Genomic DNA, 18,114 nt, shown 5'->3' with positions numbered 1-18,114 from the left:
CTAGCTCCTGGCTGGCATCCACATGGCAGGCGACATCTTGGCACCCACTACCCACTGGGACAAAGCTGATCATCTGCCCTCCACAATGTCCAGAGCCAAGAAAAAAGCCCAAGCCCAAAGAGAAATGCCTGCTCCCATCTGAGACTCACCTTCCCAGGTCTGGTCTCCTCCTCATCAGATTACTGGCACTGGAATGGCTACCTTCTTCCCTAAGGGGTCCCAACAGGTGGAGCCGGTCAGGTAAGGTGAGCATTGGCATAGGACTCTGCTCCGCAGGTGCATATGTGCCAGTTCATAGCAGGGCCAAGCTCGGATGACATACAAACCTCCAACACATCCATGTACATAGTACTCCTTGCCTCAGGTGAAGCCCGAGTTCTAAATCTTATGCTTCACTATAGCAAAGACAAAATCTTCCACAAGACTGGTAAATTTTATTCTGCAACATTCCCTACTACAGAAATCACTAAAAGTAGGTTTCATATACTCCACTTTATAAGGAAATAATAGGCTCCAGAATATCACATCATCAGTCACCCACTTCATCATCTCTGAGAGCACTGAGGGTTGCAAAGAGGTGATCTCTGCCCACAAGCTAAGCCAAGAGCAGCTAGAAAGCTGCATCGTTCCCCAGCAGCCGAATATCTAGGACAAACATGATGTCCAGAACTTAGTAATGTTGCCTGCTCTGTTTCACTAGAAGTCATGAATGGGCCTGTATTTTTTTTTTTTCACCATTTTCAGTGATGAAATAAAAGCTACTAGCAGCTCAGCATCCCAGAAAAGACATGAGCCAGCAGCTATGCCTGGAGCCAGGCCCACTTGGGTCTGATTCTTTGCTCAAACCCTGCAGGGTAACATCGCATCCCCACTGTGAAGCAGAAAGCAGGGACCAGCCTCTATCACAGCCCTTCTCCCCTCTGCCTGCTTCGCAGCTCCTGGGAGCTCCCCTGTGAGACTTGCAACAGGTTCCTTTCTCCCTCACAGCCACTCATGCAGAGCCCTGCATATATTATGCACTCAGGAAGTCCTTGTACAGAATTAAATGTAATCAACCTAGTACAGGGACTTTATAATTCTATTTGAAGTGTAGTTCAGCTGTCCATTCGGTCATCCATTCATTCAGCTATCTATTGATCATCTATTGCATGCTAGATACTATGCAGACTCTGGGGATAGAGCAGTGAGATGTTCCTGCCCTCACAGAGATGGCAGTCCAGTGATGCAGGAAAACAATTAGCAAAAATCACGCACATATTAATTCACAGGCTGGAGAAATTGCCAGGAAAGAAAGAATGGGTTGAAGAGCAAAGGGTACCTAAGACTGAGCCTGGAGGAACTCTAACATCTCAAGGTTGAGTAAAGAAGACTCAAAAAAGAGCAGCCAGAAAGGCAAGAAAAGAATTGGGGAAGTAAGGCCTGCTAGGAACCAAGTAAGGAGTGTTTCAAGGTGGAGCAAGTGCTAAATGACGTCAAACAAGTGTCTTGAGATTTTGCATCACAGAGGTTATGAGATCTTAACAAGAGACATTTTAGTGACAGGATGGGGACTAAAGCTATGTTGGAGGAAGCTGAGGAGTGCATGGGAAACAATGACTACACACAACTCCTTCAAGAAATTTAACTGTGAAAGTGGGGAGAGAAGTAGTCTGGTAGCTGGAGAGAGACATGAGGTTCAAGATTTTTCTCTAAGGAAAAGCTAGATCATTAGAGATTTAGCTAAGGAACTGAGAGCGAATAGCCAAGAGTGGTCAAGTGTGGCCAAGAGTCTCACTCATGAGTAATAGAGCAGAGGGACCAGGATGTAGGTAAGTGGTAGCAAAGAAGAGAGGGCGAAGCTGGGCTAACTTGATGACGCAGGGGTCAGAGGAGGCGAGGTTTTATGAGACACAGGAGGAGCAAAGGTCTGGGAGCAACAGTGAGGAATTAGAGGGACTTCACCTCTGTCCCCAGCCCTGGGGTCTATGGAGTAGGGAGAATAAGCAGCTGGTGAGTAAGAGGAGAAGTTTGCAGATCAAGGCAGGTGAGTTCCAGAGAGCTCAGAAGTGTCCAAGACAAGGTGAGGGAGGAGAGTAAAGTTGGAATCAAGCACTCACAGAGCAGTAAGATGTTAACAGCACAGGAAAGACTAGGGGGCCACACAAGGAAAAAAAATTTTTTTAATGCCATAAAAACAGCCCCTACCCAAAATAATCTCTTGGTTGTCCAGGCCACTCTGCCTCCCTCTAAGAAAGCAAACAACCAAGACCTGGCTCCGTGCCCTGCTTAGACATCTACCCAGGAATAAAAAGAGCATTTATAGGAATCAGTTTTACCACTGCACTTGACTTTGTATGCGTGTGCACTACTTGACTTGACTCTCAAATAATTTTTCAAGAAGTTATTGAACTCTTGCTTCTCTTCAGGGCACTGCAGGAACACAAAATTAAATAAGGCATGACCCCATCCTCAAAGAGCTCATTTTCTAGTAGAAAAGAGAGGTATACACGAAACACTAGAACTCTAGACCGAATGTAAAGGCTGTTCAGTTCAGTTGCTCTGAACTGAGTTGTGTCTGACTCTTTGCGACCCCGTGGATTGTCCATCACCAACTCCCAGAGCTTGCTCAAACTCATGTCCATTGAATCGGTGATGCCATCCAACCATCTCATCCTCTGTCACCTCCTTCTCCTCCTGCCTTCAATCTTGCCCAGCATCAGGGTCTTTTCTAATGAGTCATTTCTTTAGGTGGCCAAAGTATTGGAGTTTCAGCTTCAGCATCAGTCCTTCCAATGAATATTCAGGACTGATTTCCTTTAGGACTGACTGGTTGGATCTCCTTCTAAAGGCTGGGGGAGCCCAAAGAAGGGATGAAGCAATGTGGTATGGTGTGACTGAAGAAGATTCCCTGAAGGAAGTGGGGATTAAGAGAGAGAGATCACTCAAGGGGATTAAATGGCCAAGAGAAGGGACTGGAAGGGCACTGTAAGTGGAGGGAAGAGCGCAGACAAGGACAAAGTGCCTGGTGATTTTATGGGACCAGGGGTGGCAACCAGGACTTGACCTGAGGCACTGAGTTAGAATCAACTACGAGTAAGATTTTGGAAGATCAAGACTTGGCTTCTGTCAGGATGTGGAGTGTGAGGGAGACAAGAGACAGACTTTAAAAACCCTTCTGTAAAGAACACTGCCTCTCCAGATGCCTGGTTTATGTTGCCCAAAGGCCTGATGTCCCATCTCTTGTTTCCTCAGAATAAGTACCAGGGTTTCGTCTTTGACATCGTGACCAGGCAGACTTTTGACATCATTATCATGGTCCTCATCTGCCTCAACATGATCACCATGATGGTGGAGACTGATGAACAGAGTGAAAAAAAGACAAAAGTCCTGAACAAAATCAACCAGTTCTTTGTGGCCGTCTTCACGGGAGAGTGTGTCATGAAGATGTTTGCATTGAGGCATTACTACTTCACCAACGGCTGGAATGTGTTTGACTTCGTTGTCGTGGTCCTCTCCATTGGGAGTAAGTGGACATTGCATGTGGTTGGGTCACCCAGCCTCTGCTTGGGGTCATTTTGACTGGTCTTTTAAAACCAAAGGGACAACTAACAAACTTCTAAAAACCTATGTTGTATATTAGAGGAGTCCAGTATTTGCTGCTTTGCAAGAGCAGCGGATTTAAAATGCCCTGCACCTCCCAGTGAAAGGGAGAGGTTCCATTGGCTTTCTTCATGCTGCCATCAAGGGTATTCCAGCACGTGCTGTGTGCACCGCCATCGTCAGAACGTGGGGGGCGGGGGGCAGTAGGGAAGCTAAGATGACGGAATTTCCAGTGGGTCTTATCTTTATGGCCTTTAAAGCAGAGAGTGGGTGGTGTGGTGTGAGGTGAGTCATAAAATACTTTCTGGAAAAGGAGTGGTTGCCAGAAGAGTGAAGAAAGACTAGAAGGAGATTGTTCAAAGGAGATTCTTAAGTCAAGGGTCTGGAATTAACTCTCTGTATAACTATCCACTTAGGGAATATGAGTGACAGAAAAGTCAAGGGACCAATGCCAAGAGATCAATGCTGTTATGAGCTAGTCTGGGTGTTGTTAAATGACAGGCCCAGTATTTTGGGGGTCAATGCTGTTTGGAGAAAATGAATGGAATCAGAGGCTCAAGTGGGTAATGCAGCCACCATATAATTGAGTGCTTGCTGAGTTCTGAGAACTGGGCTGGGATCCATGGATCTCCACAGCAGCCCTGGGAAGGAGTTGACTATAGTCATTTTATACATTTAATATGGAGCTTCAGAATTAAGGAAGTTATACAAGGTCATATAGTTTGTGAAAGGTGGAGCTGAATTTAGACCAGGCTAATGTTCTTTTTAATAAACTAACAGCCTCCTACCAACAACCAAGAGACTGTCCCTAGCCTTCAAGTGATTTGCCAAAGTTCGGCCCTATAAAGGCCAAATCCCAGCACAGCAGCTTTACCTTGCATTATAAATATATCCTGACCTGTTATATCATGACCTGCTTACTTTTCATGTCATAGCATAGCTATAGATTTAATTTCCCATTGATTTACCATCAAGAGCTAATAGCCTCTAAATACAACCTGGCGGCACTTAATCAATCTCTCTCTCCTAGTGCTGAAACACAGCCTTGGGTTGTGTTTGGGGAGTTGAAAGTTATCTTTGTTTTTTTGTTTTGTTTTGTTTTGTTTTCCTATTGCTGCTGGGTTTTCTGGGGGTGGGAGGGTTGCTTTGTTTGTTTTCCTTCCAAAGTGAGAGACTCTGAAAGCCATTTTTTATTTTATATTAGAGAAGGGAGCTTGCTTATGTGACTTCCCATATCAGTACTATAGCAATAAAAGATACACAGAGTACTCCATTCTATCTTGGGGACAACTTAACTACTAGTTCCTTTGACCTACACAGCAACACCCATCACTGGCAGGAAAGACAGCTTGAAAACAACTGCAAGAACCCATCAGCCATGCTTCTGTCCTCTCTGCCTTTCTTCCTTCCCACCGATAAGACATGTTTGGAGTATTTAATTGTTACAAGTATGAAGACTCAATCTCCCTTGTAGAAGTAGACTCGTTGATTGGCAGAATCTTAGTAGATTATAAAAACACATAATGTACCTCCCACCATGGGAGAATGCCCCAGTTAAACTGGACTTTAAGAGAGGGGCTTTCATAAAGATTTCATAGTACAAAATTATAATTATTTCCCAGTTCTCCTCCCATTTCCTTCTTCCTTCCAACATACTACCATAACTATCCATATTCATATGACGAAAGACAAGTAGGAGAATTGGATCAAGGGCACCCTGGCAAGGAGAGCGAGCTTCTTCCATACCCCCTCACCATTTCTCCTGAGAGGTTTTGAATCCTGTATGACCTAAAGGCCTTGCCTAAACTTTGGTGGTCTTAACTAGCCTCTTCATGTCCCCAGGACAAATCTTCGAGTTGGATATCACATAAGGAGACATGCAAACTCTAGTTCATGGTTTGGATTGAGGTGCTGTAATTGACCCCAAACAAACTCATCTCTGGGCCGTAACACATAGTTCAAACACAGCTGGAAATGAAAGAAACAAATAAAAGCCATTATGCAGACAGCTGGCCATTCAGAGCCATTCTGCTTTAGCTGTCAGCAAGCTGCCCAACTCCTCAGGCCCCTTATAATTTATTCCAGGCTCTGTACAATTATCCATAGGACTATGTGCCAGGAACGGAGTCAATCTTCGCAGTAGGAGATGAGGATATGAATCATAGAGGGTCCCGGCTCTCACAGAGGATGGGACCAGGGTGGAGGAACAGGCATGACCTGAGGGCTGAATGTTCAGGGGAGAGCCAGGTCTGTGTCACAGACAAAGGATGGTCAGCACGTGGCACAGATGCAGTCACATCCAGCTGAACAGACAGCAGAACCATGGAGGCTGACTAGCAAGGCATCTGGATGTAGGGAAAGATAAGAACGTGGTAGGAAGGGCGAGCTTGACTCAAAGGAGACAGATTTATGCAATGGACACTTACTGAGCCCCTACTTTAGGCCAAGCACTGTGCCAGGCTCAGAGGGCCCAGAGTGCTTGAATGTAGATGCTCACATGAAAGTCCACACAGGGCAGACATGAGGGGGTGTGATCACAGCCAACTTTGGCAGGGCTCATGGTTGGAAGTACTAATCAGACCATCTTCCCTCACTTTTCAAGGCCTGGTGTTCTCTGCAATTGTTACATCACTTGGAAGTCTCTTCTCCCCGACGCTCTTCCGCGTCATCCGCCTGGCCCGCATCGGCCGCATCCTCAGGCTGATCCGCGGGGCCAAGGGCATCCGCACGCTGCTCTTCGCCCTCATGATGTCCCTGCCCGCCCTCTTCAACATCGGGCTGCTGCTCTTCCTCGTCATGTTCATCTACTCCATCTTCGGCATGGCCAGCTTCGCCACCGTCAAGTGGGAGGCCGGCATCGATGACATGTTCAACTTCCAGACCTTCGCCAACAGCATGCTGTGCCTCTTCCAGATCACCACGTCGGCGGGCTGGGACGGGCTCCTCAGCCCCATCCTCAACACGGGGCCCCCCTACTGCGACCCCAACCTGACCATCAACAACAGCACCAGAGGGGACTGCGGGAGCCCCATCGTGGGCATCGTCTTCTTCACCACCTACATCATCATCTCCTTCCTCATCGTGGTCAACATGTACATCGCCGTGATTCTGGAGAACTTCAATGTGGCCACGGAGGAGAGCACGGAGCCCCTGAGCGAGGACGACTTTGACATGTTCTACGAGACGTGGGAGAAGTTTGACCCAGAGGCCACTCAGTTCATCACCTTCTCTGCCCTCTCAGACTTTGCAGACACCCTGTCTGGCCCCCTGAGAATCCCCAAACCCAATCGGAATGTATTAATCCAGATGGACCTGCCCTTGGTCCCTGGAGATAAGATCCACTGTTTGGACATCCTGTTTGCCTTCACCAAGAATGTCCTTGGAGAATCCGGGGAGCTGGATTCCCTGAAGGCAAATATGGAGGAGAAATTTATGGCAACTAATCTTTCAAAAGCATCCTATGAACCAATAGCAACCACCCTCCGATGGAAGCAAGAAGACCTCTCAGCCACTGTCATCCAAAAGGCCTATCGGAGCTACATGCGGCACCGCTCCAGGGCGATCGCCAGCCCTGCGGGGGTGCCCAGGGCTGAGGAGGGGGCAGCATCACTCCCCGATGAAGGCTTTGCTGCGCTCATAGCCAATGAAAACTGTGCACTCCCAGACAAATCTGAAACGGCTTCCACCACATCTTTCCCACCATCCTATGACAGCGTCACTAGAGGCCTTAGTGATCAAGTCAACTTGAGCACATCCAGCTCAATGCACAATGAAGGGGAGGCTGTCAGTAAAGAAGCTGCTGGGCCCTCATGTGGACCCTCCAGCAAGGGCACGTCCAGTTCTGATGTGTCCGCTGCTCTGTGATAACTTAGTACCACCGACTCACCAATGCATGCCACTACTCACCGTGTCACACCTGGGCAGGGAATGCAGTTGGTACCCACCTTTGGAGAAACCCTCACACAGCAACAGGAGTCAGAAGCCAAGGGCATCTCCACAGTGACTTCCTTTTTCAATTTCAGTATCAGATGGTGGGTTCCCTTACTTTCCAGAAAATGTCCCTGGTCCTTTTATTTTGATGGTGACTAGAGCTTATCTTTACCAAGACAAACATCTCAGGACCAGAACTTCCAAAGATACATGGCAAGGATGTTGCTGAAGGGCCAAGGTTGTCCTCTGTGAAACTGCGCATAGAGATTGGCAGTGCTATTTAGGATTTTGCATGACTGCATGTTGAGAGCTGCCAGACAACTACTCTGGCCTAAGATAATACTTGTGGTATTATCAGGCCTTTTCAAAGAAAGGCCTCTGAGCTATCCATTAAAGTTAATATTTTTAAAGATATGTCAAAACCAATGTTATAACGTAAAGCATCATTTAAAAAAAATAATGTGACACCGATGTGTCATAAATCATGTCTCATTCACTTTCAAGGTTCCTGATATCTTGCAATTTGCAGCTAAAGCTGGGCAGACAGGAAGGAGCACTGTCCTGGGAGCTTGTTCTCATCCTAGCCAGTTCTTCCACTGCTCGCCTGGCTGACCTGGGCCAAACTCTTTCACTTCTGAACCTCCTTGCCCATGGTGGCAGGAGGCAGAATGGATAGTCCCTGTAGTCCTTGCATTCCGAGTTGTAGAACTCAGTGATGCCCTGTCCCAATTGAGATGAAGAAAACACTCTTCTGAGGCAGCAATGGCCAGACCGTTCTGCTGTCTAGCCAAAAGGCAGCTTTTGACTATATTCCAGAGCCTCTTTGACATCTCATAGACTTTAAGGAGGAAGGTTTTCACATTCCCTTCCAGCCAGGACTCCATAATTAGTATAAGTGAAAGAAAGACATTTTGAGAAAGATTATCTGGCAGATAAAAGGTAAGGCCAATGCTTTGTTTAATTCATCCTACAAATGATGTTAAGTGCCTATTATTTGACAGGTCCTGCTCTAAGCACAAGGCATAATGGGAATTAATCCCCCAAAGATTCATTGAATTTATGCAGTGGATGGAGTAAGGGTTGTCAGAGGATGATATTCAGGTCAAGGGCACATGGCAGGGCTTGAGATGAAAGAGAGTTAGAAGTCTGTGTGACATCATAGAACATACAGGCTCTAATGACAGCTGTGATCGTCTATTAACTCTTGGCACATTCTCTGTCATGATGAGACAAGGATCAGGTCAATTCATTGATATGTGCTTGATCATTTCATAAAATTTCCCATGTATTCAGTTACAAAACCTAAAGACTGGTCCAGCTTACGTGCTTCACAGACACAGATTTCCTGGGGCCTCACTCTCCTTTCCCTATCACAGTTGACCCATCAGAGACCAAAGAGGCTTTCCAAATGCTTGTTGGGGTTTGCAAGCACCAACAAAAGCAGATTAGTAAGATGATTATTAATAAAAGAGCACACAACCTAATTAGTAATCAGGGAAATGCAAATTAAAACCATACTGCTATATCACTATGCATCTATCAAATCTGCAAAACTTTGAGAATCTATAGCAAATATCAAGTGTCAGCAAAGATATAGAGCAACAGGAAGCTTAACGCACTGCTGGAGCACGCGAATTGGCATAAGCACTTTGGAAAACAGTTTAACTTTACTAAGAGTTTACAATGTACTTTACTAAAGTACATACACTCATCATTTGGGTTTTCCACTGGTAGGTATGAAACCTCGAAAAATCCATGCACACAAGCTCTAGGAGACATGAACAAGATTTCTTATTATCATTGTTCATAATAGACCCAAATTAGACACAGCCCAATGTCCATCAGCAGTAGAATAAATTAATAAATTTTGGTATGTTCTTTAAATGTAATTTTATGCAGTAATGAGAATGAATGAGATATAGCCCTGTACAAGTCTATAGATGAATCTTAAAGACATAATACTTAGTGAAAGAACCCAGACACCAGACTGTATATACAATATGATTTTATGAGGTTCAAATCAGGCAAAATTAAATATACTGTTTGGAATAAAGAAAAAAAAAGCTGAATTAGTCCATGAAAGTTGGGGTAGAGGTTACTGAAGACGCGAAGGAGGCATTTGTGACTAGGTCTGGCAATGTTCTAATTTCCCACCTAGCTGGTTCTCTTTACAAGTATTGTCTTTATAACCATGTGTCAAGTTAAATATATATATCTAATGCACTTTTCTATGTGTATACAGCTCACAAGTTAAATTTTTTTAATATCTTGGGTTGGATTCTCCTCCCTTTTCACAGAAATATTTACTATCTGCTGCTTGAATTGTGGCATTTCTATCTTGGACTTGGATTATCTGTGTTGATTTTTAAAAGGATTAGGAGTTCTATCTTGGGTAACAAAAGGAAATTCTAGAGAAAGGAAACTTTCAATTACCAACTTATTCAAGGAACCATCATCTCTTACAAGTATTATTTCAATAGCCTTCCAACTGGTCTCCCATTTCTACTCTTGTCCCCAGCAGTCTATTCTCAAACAGCTGCTGGAGCTCAAAATCCACCTGTGGCTTCTATGTTCTCCAAGTAAACATTATTACCATGTTTTACATAATCTGACCCTTATTCCTCTCTGACCTCATCTTCACCCCAATTCTCAATGCTCCTGCCACGCTGTCTTCCTTGCTTTTCCTTAAATACACTGGGCATAGTCTTGCCTCAGGACAAAGACCCTTGGAACTTGCTTTTCCTTCAGCCATTGTATCCACATTGTGCGCTCCCACACTTTCTTTAGTTCTTCCCTTACCAATCCATCTAATTACCAGCCCAATCCAGCATTTACCACTTTCTGAGATGTTATATCGGAGAAGGCAATGGCACTCCACTCCAGTACTCTTGCCTGGAAAACCCCATGGACAGAGGAGCCTGGTAGGCTGCAGTCCATAGGGTCGCTAAGAGTCGGACATGACTGAGCGACTTCCCTTTCACTTTTCACTTTCATGCATTGGAGAAGGAGATGGCAACCCACTCCAGTGTTCTTGCCTGGAGAATCCCAGGGACGGGGTAGCCTGGTGGGAGTCTATGGGGTCGCACAGAGTCGGACACGACTGAAGCGACTTAGCAGCAGCAGCAGCAGAGATGTTATATATGTACTTGCTCATTGCCTTTCTTCCCCACTAGAATGTAAGCCCTGTGAGGGCATGGACTCTACTTGCTCGTGGATGTATCCGCAGCACTGAGAGCAATGTCAAAGTAAATTAACAGTATTAGTCTAACTTTGTTCTTCTTAAACAGTCCAAAGTTAGCTCCTCTTGGCCCAGAACCCAAAGGCTAGCCATCACACAGACAAGGCGTGCTTGCTAAGTTGCTTCATTCATGCCCAACTTTTTGCCACCCTATGGATCATAGTGGAGAAGGCACTGGCAACCCACTCCAGTACTCTTGCCTGGAGAATCCCAGGGACGGGGGAGCCTGGTGGTTGCCATCTAGGAGTCCCACAGAGTCGGACACGACTGAAGCGACTTAGCAGCAGCAGCAGCAGCCGCATGAACCATAGCGCACCAGGCTCCTCTGTCCATGAGATTCGTCAAGCAAGAATACTGGAGTGGGTTGCCATGCCCTCCTCCAGGGAATTTTCCCGACCCAGGGATTGAACCTGTGTCTCATGTCTCCTGCATTGGCAGGCAGCTTTTTTTTTTTTTACCACTGGCACCACTTGGGAAGCCCTCACATGGACAATAGTATAGGATAAATATGTTAACTTCAATAACAATCTCTATTAAGAAAAAGAGAAACCAGATCCAGAAGTGCCAGCCCACAGTGTACCCGGAGCCTGTATTGCTGGCCTTGACAGTGGAATGATTTCTTGGTCCTGCTTCTGGGAGCCTTCCTCATCCTCTCTCCTGCTCCCTCGAGACAGGAGCACCAGGAAGCAATTTTTTCTCAGGAACAGAGAGCGTATTGTACTTTCTGTTGGTTATCAGTGAGCCCTGCATGCTGTCTTAAGGTCTGAGCAATCACGGGCCATTATTTCCCTGGACTGAAGTTTCTGCGGCAATACAACTCCCTCAAAGCGCTAGTATGATTTCTATCTCTTGCATTTTGCCAACTCATTAGATCTTGTCGGGTTATGGTCTTTCAGTATAAAATTGGGACTGGACATTACTGCCTGTTAGCAATAGATGATTTGCCCTTCTTCACCCGTCAGCTGAATTGCATGCATCCTGTCTGCAGGCAGCCACCATACAGAGACATTGTTAACAAAAAAATTGGCTTGGGTGGCGAGGTACAGAGGAAGCTTACCTTCCCCTATCCCAGTCTGTATTCCATGGGCAGCTCTTTAGATTGGAGTAATAATCTTCTTTGCCTGGTAAGAGTACAGGGATGGGATCCTTGGAAGGAGGTGGGAGGAGGGAAGAGTGTTAGGCTTCTCCAAGCTCCATTCTTGCCTCTGTCTCTAATTTTCCAATCATCAGTATGCTGGTAAATAATAAACAGTTAGATCTTCAGGAGTAAAAAGAAATCCCTTATTTGCAGCATTTTCTGTCTTATCTGATGTAAATACTCCCACCCTGGGCCCGTGTCAAGCTACCGATGTGATATCCCTGAAGGCAGAATTGGGAAACGATGTCGACCTGAGTCAGTATGAGCTGGCTCTAGCATACCACTGTTTCCAATTCTCCCTGCCTTTTCTCCACCAATATTAGCTTGGGACAGAAAGCTGGATGTTTTTTCACTCTCCAAGGCATGATTATAAGATCTTGGGCTGCTGGCCATGGTTAGAAAAGGCCTCCCTTTCTGTTCTCATATTGGCCAGTTGAGGCAAAGTTTGTTTTTTGTGTGTGTACCTTTACTAAACCTTCAAGAAGTAGCCCACACCTTCCCAAATTCTACAGATCTTTCCTTCAAGGTCCTTCAACTCCTGCTGCACGAGGTAGGTGGTCTGAGTCTCCAGTTATAACAGGTTACAGCATGACAGAAATTTCTAGATTCAGACCAGGGGGATTGGAGATTCTCAGTGCTAGCCTAGCTCATCTTAGCCAATGCCACACTTTAAGGTCTATTATTAATAACACCCATCTCCATGTATCAATTTCTACGTCAGTAGGAGTTATTTGGTTACAAGCAACAGAAATCCATTGCAGCATAAAATGTACTGGATGACAGCAGGGAAACTCAGAATGGAACTTAAAAGCTGAACACAGCTAGGAAAGCAGCCAAGACTGGGCAGGTTTCTGGGTATTAGGTACCAATAGACAGTCTCTTCATGGGGTCAGGACCAATCAGTATCTACTTTTCTTTTTTGGTTAGTGTCCAGTTAGGATTCAGATTTCAAGGAGAGAGCATCTGATTGGCCACCTGCAGCAAGAAAAGGGAGGGGCATTTTGATTGACAGCTCTAGCATTGAAGAAGAAAGCTAGGCAGACAAACATGCCTGAGGAGTATTCAACCTAAGAGTTAAATTCATGTTTTCTAAAGATACCTCTGGTAACAGCGACAGGTTACAGAAATTTTGAATTTGGGGGCAGAGATTAAGGAGGGGGTTGTGCCCAATGGGGACCTGAAGTATGGATTTGTGAGTGTCTCTTGTATATTGACTGCTGGTCACCAAATCTACTCAAAAAGAATGTCCCCCCCACCCAACCCTCTGCCCCCACCCCCACACCATGGACAAGGGTGCCAGCTTCCATCTACATCTCTGGTGACAGTTCCCAGTCCTTTTCCTCCAGATAAATGCTCCTTAGGACCCAAATATCAGCAATGTTACTATGGAAAATCACTCATACATTGCCTAAAGTGGAAATATGTTGCAAGCATCTTCCCCTGAGAAGCCCCAGATGACTTATCATCCAAGTGAGTTCAGGAGGAGAAAAGCTGGATTTGCCTGTGGGCATTGCATCTATACCAAGGAAAGTTCACGGCTACTGTTGGCCCTTTAAGACACCAGTCAAACCAACAACCACAGCAAAGCTTGGTCAGTATGATTCATTGCTCAAAGAACAAATTCTAAAGGGGTATGCATGGAGAGGACTCATTACTTTATTTTTCCCTGAGCAGAACTGAGTTAATTGATTATTAGAAATGCAGCTGCTCTTGCTTACAGACTTAATCATATTACAAAGTAACATAAAGGCATGTGTGTGTGTGTGTGCCTTTGAATAACGATGCTTCTTGTAGTTAGAACAGGGAGCCCCAGCACTACTTGGAAGCTGAAGATGTCTGCAAATGATCCACACAGAAATACTCAACTCATCAGCTAAGTAAATTGGTGCTCCGGACCAAGTTCTGGATGAGGCCAGAAGGTCCCACTTTGATTCCAGACCTTCTCTTGATCACACATCAGAACTTCTCTGAACAATCTTCTTTGTCTCTACAGCAGGAATAAAGATTCTTCACCAAGGAGGTTTAACAGAATAAAAATGCCCTCTCTGCCCACTGAAAGAAGCAGAAAGAGAAAGGGGGAGAAAATGAGAGAACCCATTCTGCCGCACTATATCCCAGGGTGTCCTCATTGCAATGCTGCACCCCACCCCCACTGAGTACGAGCTGGGTGGGAAGCACTGTGCTTCCTGTGCAAAGGAACATCTCACCACACGTGGGGTCCTCTCTGGACACGACCAGCACCTTGAGGGTCAGAATAGAAGGTAGCTCCTCCAAAGTCCGCTGTGGGAGGCCACACTTGGGTCCTACTGTTTCGACTCCACTGTGATTGTTGCCCAGTTGCTCAGTCGCATCTGACTCTGTGACCCCCTGGACTGCAGCATGCCAGGCTTCCCTGCCCATCACCAACTCCTGGAGCTTGCTCAAACACACATCCATTGAGTCAGTGATGCCATCCAACCATCTTATCCTCTGTCATCCCCTTCTCCTCCTGCCCTCAATCTTTCCCAGTATCAGGGTCTTTTCCAATGAGTCAGTTCTTCGCATTAAGTGGCCAAAGTATTGAAGCTTCGGCTTCAACATCAGTCCTTCCAATGAATATTCAGGATTGATTTCCTTTAGGATTGACTGATTTGATCTCTCGGCAGTCCAAGGGACTCTCAAGAGTCTTCTCCAACACCACAGTTCAAAAGCATCAGTTCTCTGGCACTCAGCCTTCTTTATGGTCCAGCTCTCACATCCATAAATGACTACTGGAAAAACCATAACTTTGACTAGACGGACCTTTGTTGGCAAAGTAACATCTCAGGTTTTTAATACACTGTCTAGGTTTGTCATAGCTTTTCTTCCAAGGAGCAAGCATCTTTTATTTCATGGTAGCAGTCACCATCTGCAGTGATTTTGGAGCTCAGGAAAATAAAGTCTGTCACTGTTTCCATTGTTTCCCCATCTATTTGCCAGGAAGTGATAGGACTGGATGCCGGTGTTCGTTTTTTGAATGTTGAGTTTTAAGCCAGCTTTTTCACTCTCCTCTTTGACCTTCATCAAGAGGCTCTTTAGTTCCTCTTCGCTTTCTTCCATAAGGGTGGTGTCATCTGTATATCTAAGGTTATTGATATTTCTCCCAGCAGTCTTGATTCCAGCCTGTGCTTCATCCAGTCCAGCGTTTCTCATTATGTACTCTGCATAGAAGTTAAACAAGCAAGATGACAATATGTAGCCTTGATGTACTCCTTCCCCAATTTGGAACTAGTTCATTGTTCCATGTCTGGTTCTAACTGTTGCCTCTGTAGCGGGTCCTATTTGTGCCCCACATCACAACATCCCTTGCCTCATCTGACTTTGAATAGAACTCTGCAGCTTTTTGTCTTCAGGGCCTTCTCCAAAGCCGCTTCTCCCCACACAGACACGGCAGCCCAGAAGCGCAGAGGGAAGGGGAGTTGTTGACAACCTCGAGGACAATCCTCAACCAATGCAAGAATGCAGGATTTGGAAGATGAATTACCATCCCAGCCTCCCAAGCTGTGGAGGGATAATTCTGAATCAGGTTTCTCAGAGAGTCGATAGAAAGTCTGAGTCCTCATGTAGGGCCAGTCTTTCACAATCCTGAAAGTAAGGGCCTCCTTACCTTTCCACTTAGGTAACTCCATGGTCTCAGCCTGACCCTGCCCTGCCCAGTTGCCCACAGCACTAACCAGCTTTGAGGGGAGTTTCTCCCTTCCTTAGCTAATTCTCTCTCTGCTTCTTTACTTTTGACTCCTGGAATCACCTTGGAAATAAACCTGCCTCCTAAGCAAAGCACTCCAGTATTCTTGCCTAGAGAATCCCACGGAAGGAAGAGCATGGCGGGCTACAGTCCATGGAGTCGCAAAGAGTCGGACACGACTGAGTGACTGACACACACACCCAAATCCTTGTCTCAGCTCCTGATTTGGGGGAATACAAATTAAGACAAACTCCCAGATAGCCCCCTGCTCAGAGTTAGGAAGCTGTTTTCTCATGCTGTCCACACATCCATCATCCCATCTGCAGGCTTTTTATATATTGCTGCTGGACCAAGGTCTGCGGGAAAGGAATCACTTCTGCAAGGTTATATGAGGTGTGCAAAGTGTCCCACCCAGAAGTGAGATTGTGATCTCCTCTTGTAGCTCTCTACCCATCACCCAGCTGCTTCTGACTGATGAGATGGTTAAAGTGCCTATCCCCTATTCAATAGTGCCCTCAAGCACTATTGAAGATTTGGTTTTGGTGATAACTGTCCTAAGTAGATCCTTGCCTCTGCTTCAAAATTGTTCTATGATGAATAAAAGTTTAATTACAAGCTTGAGTTTCAGTTTCCCACCACATCTTATAAACGGACAAAGAATCTTGACAAGTCCACAACCTTTTATGGCCCCCTTTTCCATCAGTTTATTGTATTGGGCTACTTTGGCACTCCACTATTTGCAATAAGACTCTCCAAACTGGGACTTTGCCCAGAAGTTGTCATGGTGCCTTTTTCTGGCACACAGCATTATATTAAGTGACCGTCAGTTAACAAGGAACTCGGCTGGTGCCACTCAGAGCAGCAGAGGACTATGGGAGAAACTTCCTGGCTTCCCCCTTGTCTGCCCCAGAAAGAAATCAATGAGCAGCCAAAGCTGTCTCCAGAACACTGACAAATAAGGGGTCAAACCGGTGGCTTCATTCCAGTGGTGGCATGTATGTGGACTGTGGTGCTCACCTGAGTCGCCCACTGTGCACTGTGGACTGGGTGGCTTCTTTGGACTGAGCCTGCACCATGTTTTACATTGGTCTAAATCTCTCTGCATAGAGATCTCTTTGGGGATAATAGTGAGCACTTCTAGATATGTTTATTCTGCCAGTTGCAACACTTCCTGCAGCTACTAGTTCTCAAAATCCCTCCCAGGATCTCTCCCAAAGGGAACTTACAGGCTAAGACAAACTTCACCCACAACACCCTGCCATGGTGTGGAAAGGACTACTGTGCCCATCCTGGCCCCCTGAGAGCTGATGTCCAGTCAGAACTAGATGTGCAAGGGATTTATCAGGAGAAGCATTAATGAGGAATAAAAGGGAAGGAGCAGGAGTCAGCAGAGAGAGACTTAGTCTGTGATGCAGGTCTCCCACTGTGAAAGGAGAGAGGGAAGGAAGGAAGATGAGACAGGAAGAACCTCAGACCATACTGCAGCTCTGAGAAAGTCACAGTTGGTGGAGACTCCCCGGCAAAAGACTGCCCGGTGGAGGACTCTGTCGGGCAAGAATGACCCAGCTCTTGTTCCTGCCTACCTGTCTTTAGTCATGGGTGGGAGCAGCACAGGAGGAGCATAGCTTCTGCACGGACATTGCCGTAGATCACGAAGATGCTACAGCTGGAGGTCACTAGAGCACATGTTCCGAATATATTGTCCAAGAATCCTGAGCTGTCTTAGACCGTAAAAGATGTTTTCTGGTTAGATCTAGCAACACCTCCTCCCTGAGTCCCCACGGTCATCATGGATTGCTCTGAAGCAGAGGCCCCATTCAAGGAGACTCCATACAATAATTTTCATATTTTCCAGATCAGGACAGAGGAGGATGCTTACCTCCTCCCCTCCTGCAGGGCTGGTCCCTTATCTTCTAGTACCATCTACCAGGGCAGGGACTAGAGTGAGGAAAGCAAGGTGTCCTGGGCAGAAAATTTCAGGAAATCGCTCATTTTCAAGTGCTGATCTTGCGCTTGCACAAAGCCAAGAGTTAAATTTTGCATCCTGACACCTTTCTGGCCTCATCTGGGTTCTCCCCATGACGACTGCTTCTAATTCATCCACGGAACTCTGGGGTGTCATCAGCAGTATCATCAGCCGGAGGTTATTCTCCACCACTCAGCCATGCCACAGCCTCTAGCTCACTGTCCACAACCCTATTCCTGTCCTCAGTTTCAGAGTGATTGGCCCAATACACAGGTTTCTCAGATCCAGTGATCATATCCCTCACCCTGCATTCGCTACTGAGACAGTGGTCTATCCTGAACCTTGTCATCACTATCAACAACACCAGTCTTATACTTTGGCCAACTGTCCCCTCACCAGTACACTTACCTTATTCAGTTCAGTTCAGTCACTCAGTCGTGTTCGACTCTTTGCAACCCCATGAATTGCAGCACACCAGGCCTCCCTGTCCATCACCAACCCCCAGAGTTTGCTCAAATTCACGTCCATCGAGTCGGTGATGCCATCCAGCCATCTCATCT

The 18,114-nt window shown here is 46.0% G+C and overlaps 1 protein-coding gene across 1 annotated transcript in view; it reads left to right on the top strand.

The window, feature by feature from the left end:
* The window catches only part of SCN10A (sodium voltage-gated channel alpha subunit 10), an 87,056-nt gene extending 79,613 nt beyond the window's left edge, over positions 1-7,443 (top strand). Inside the window, exons 26-27 of the mRNA XM_068983099.1 lie at positions 3,232-3,502; positions 6,182-7,443. Of these exons, the coding sequence (XP_068839200.1) occupies positions 3,232-3,502; positions 6,182-7,443 (1,533 nt within the window). The remainder of the gene's footprint in view (positions 1-3,231; positions 3,503-6,181) is intronic.
* Positions 7,444-18,114: the final 10,671 nt, after the last annotated feature.

This window comes from Capricornis sumatraensis, chromosome 10 (assembly GCF_032405125.1).
Source record: "Capricornis sumatraensis isolate serow.1 chromosome 10, serow.2, whole genome shotgun sequence".
NCBI classification, from domain to species: domain Eukaryota; kingdom Metazoa; phylum Chordata; class Mammalia; order Artiodactyla; family Bovidae; genus Capricornis; species Capricornis sumatraensis.
Note: the sequence above shows the minus strand (reverse complement) of the source record. Positions and strands in the feature narration are given on the sequence as shown.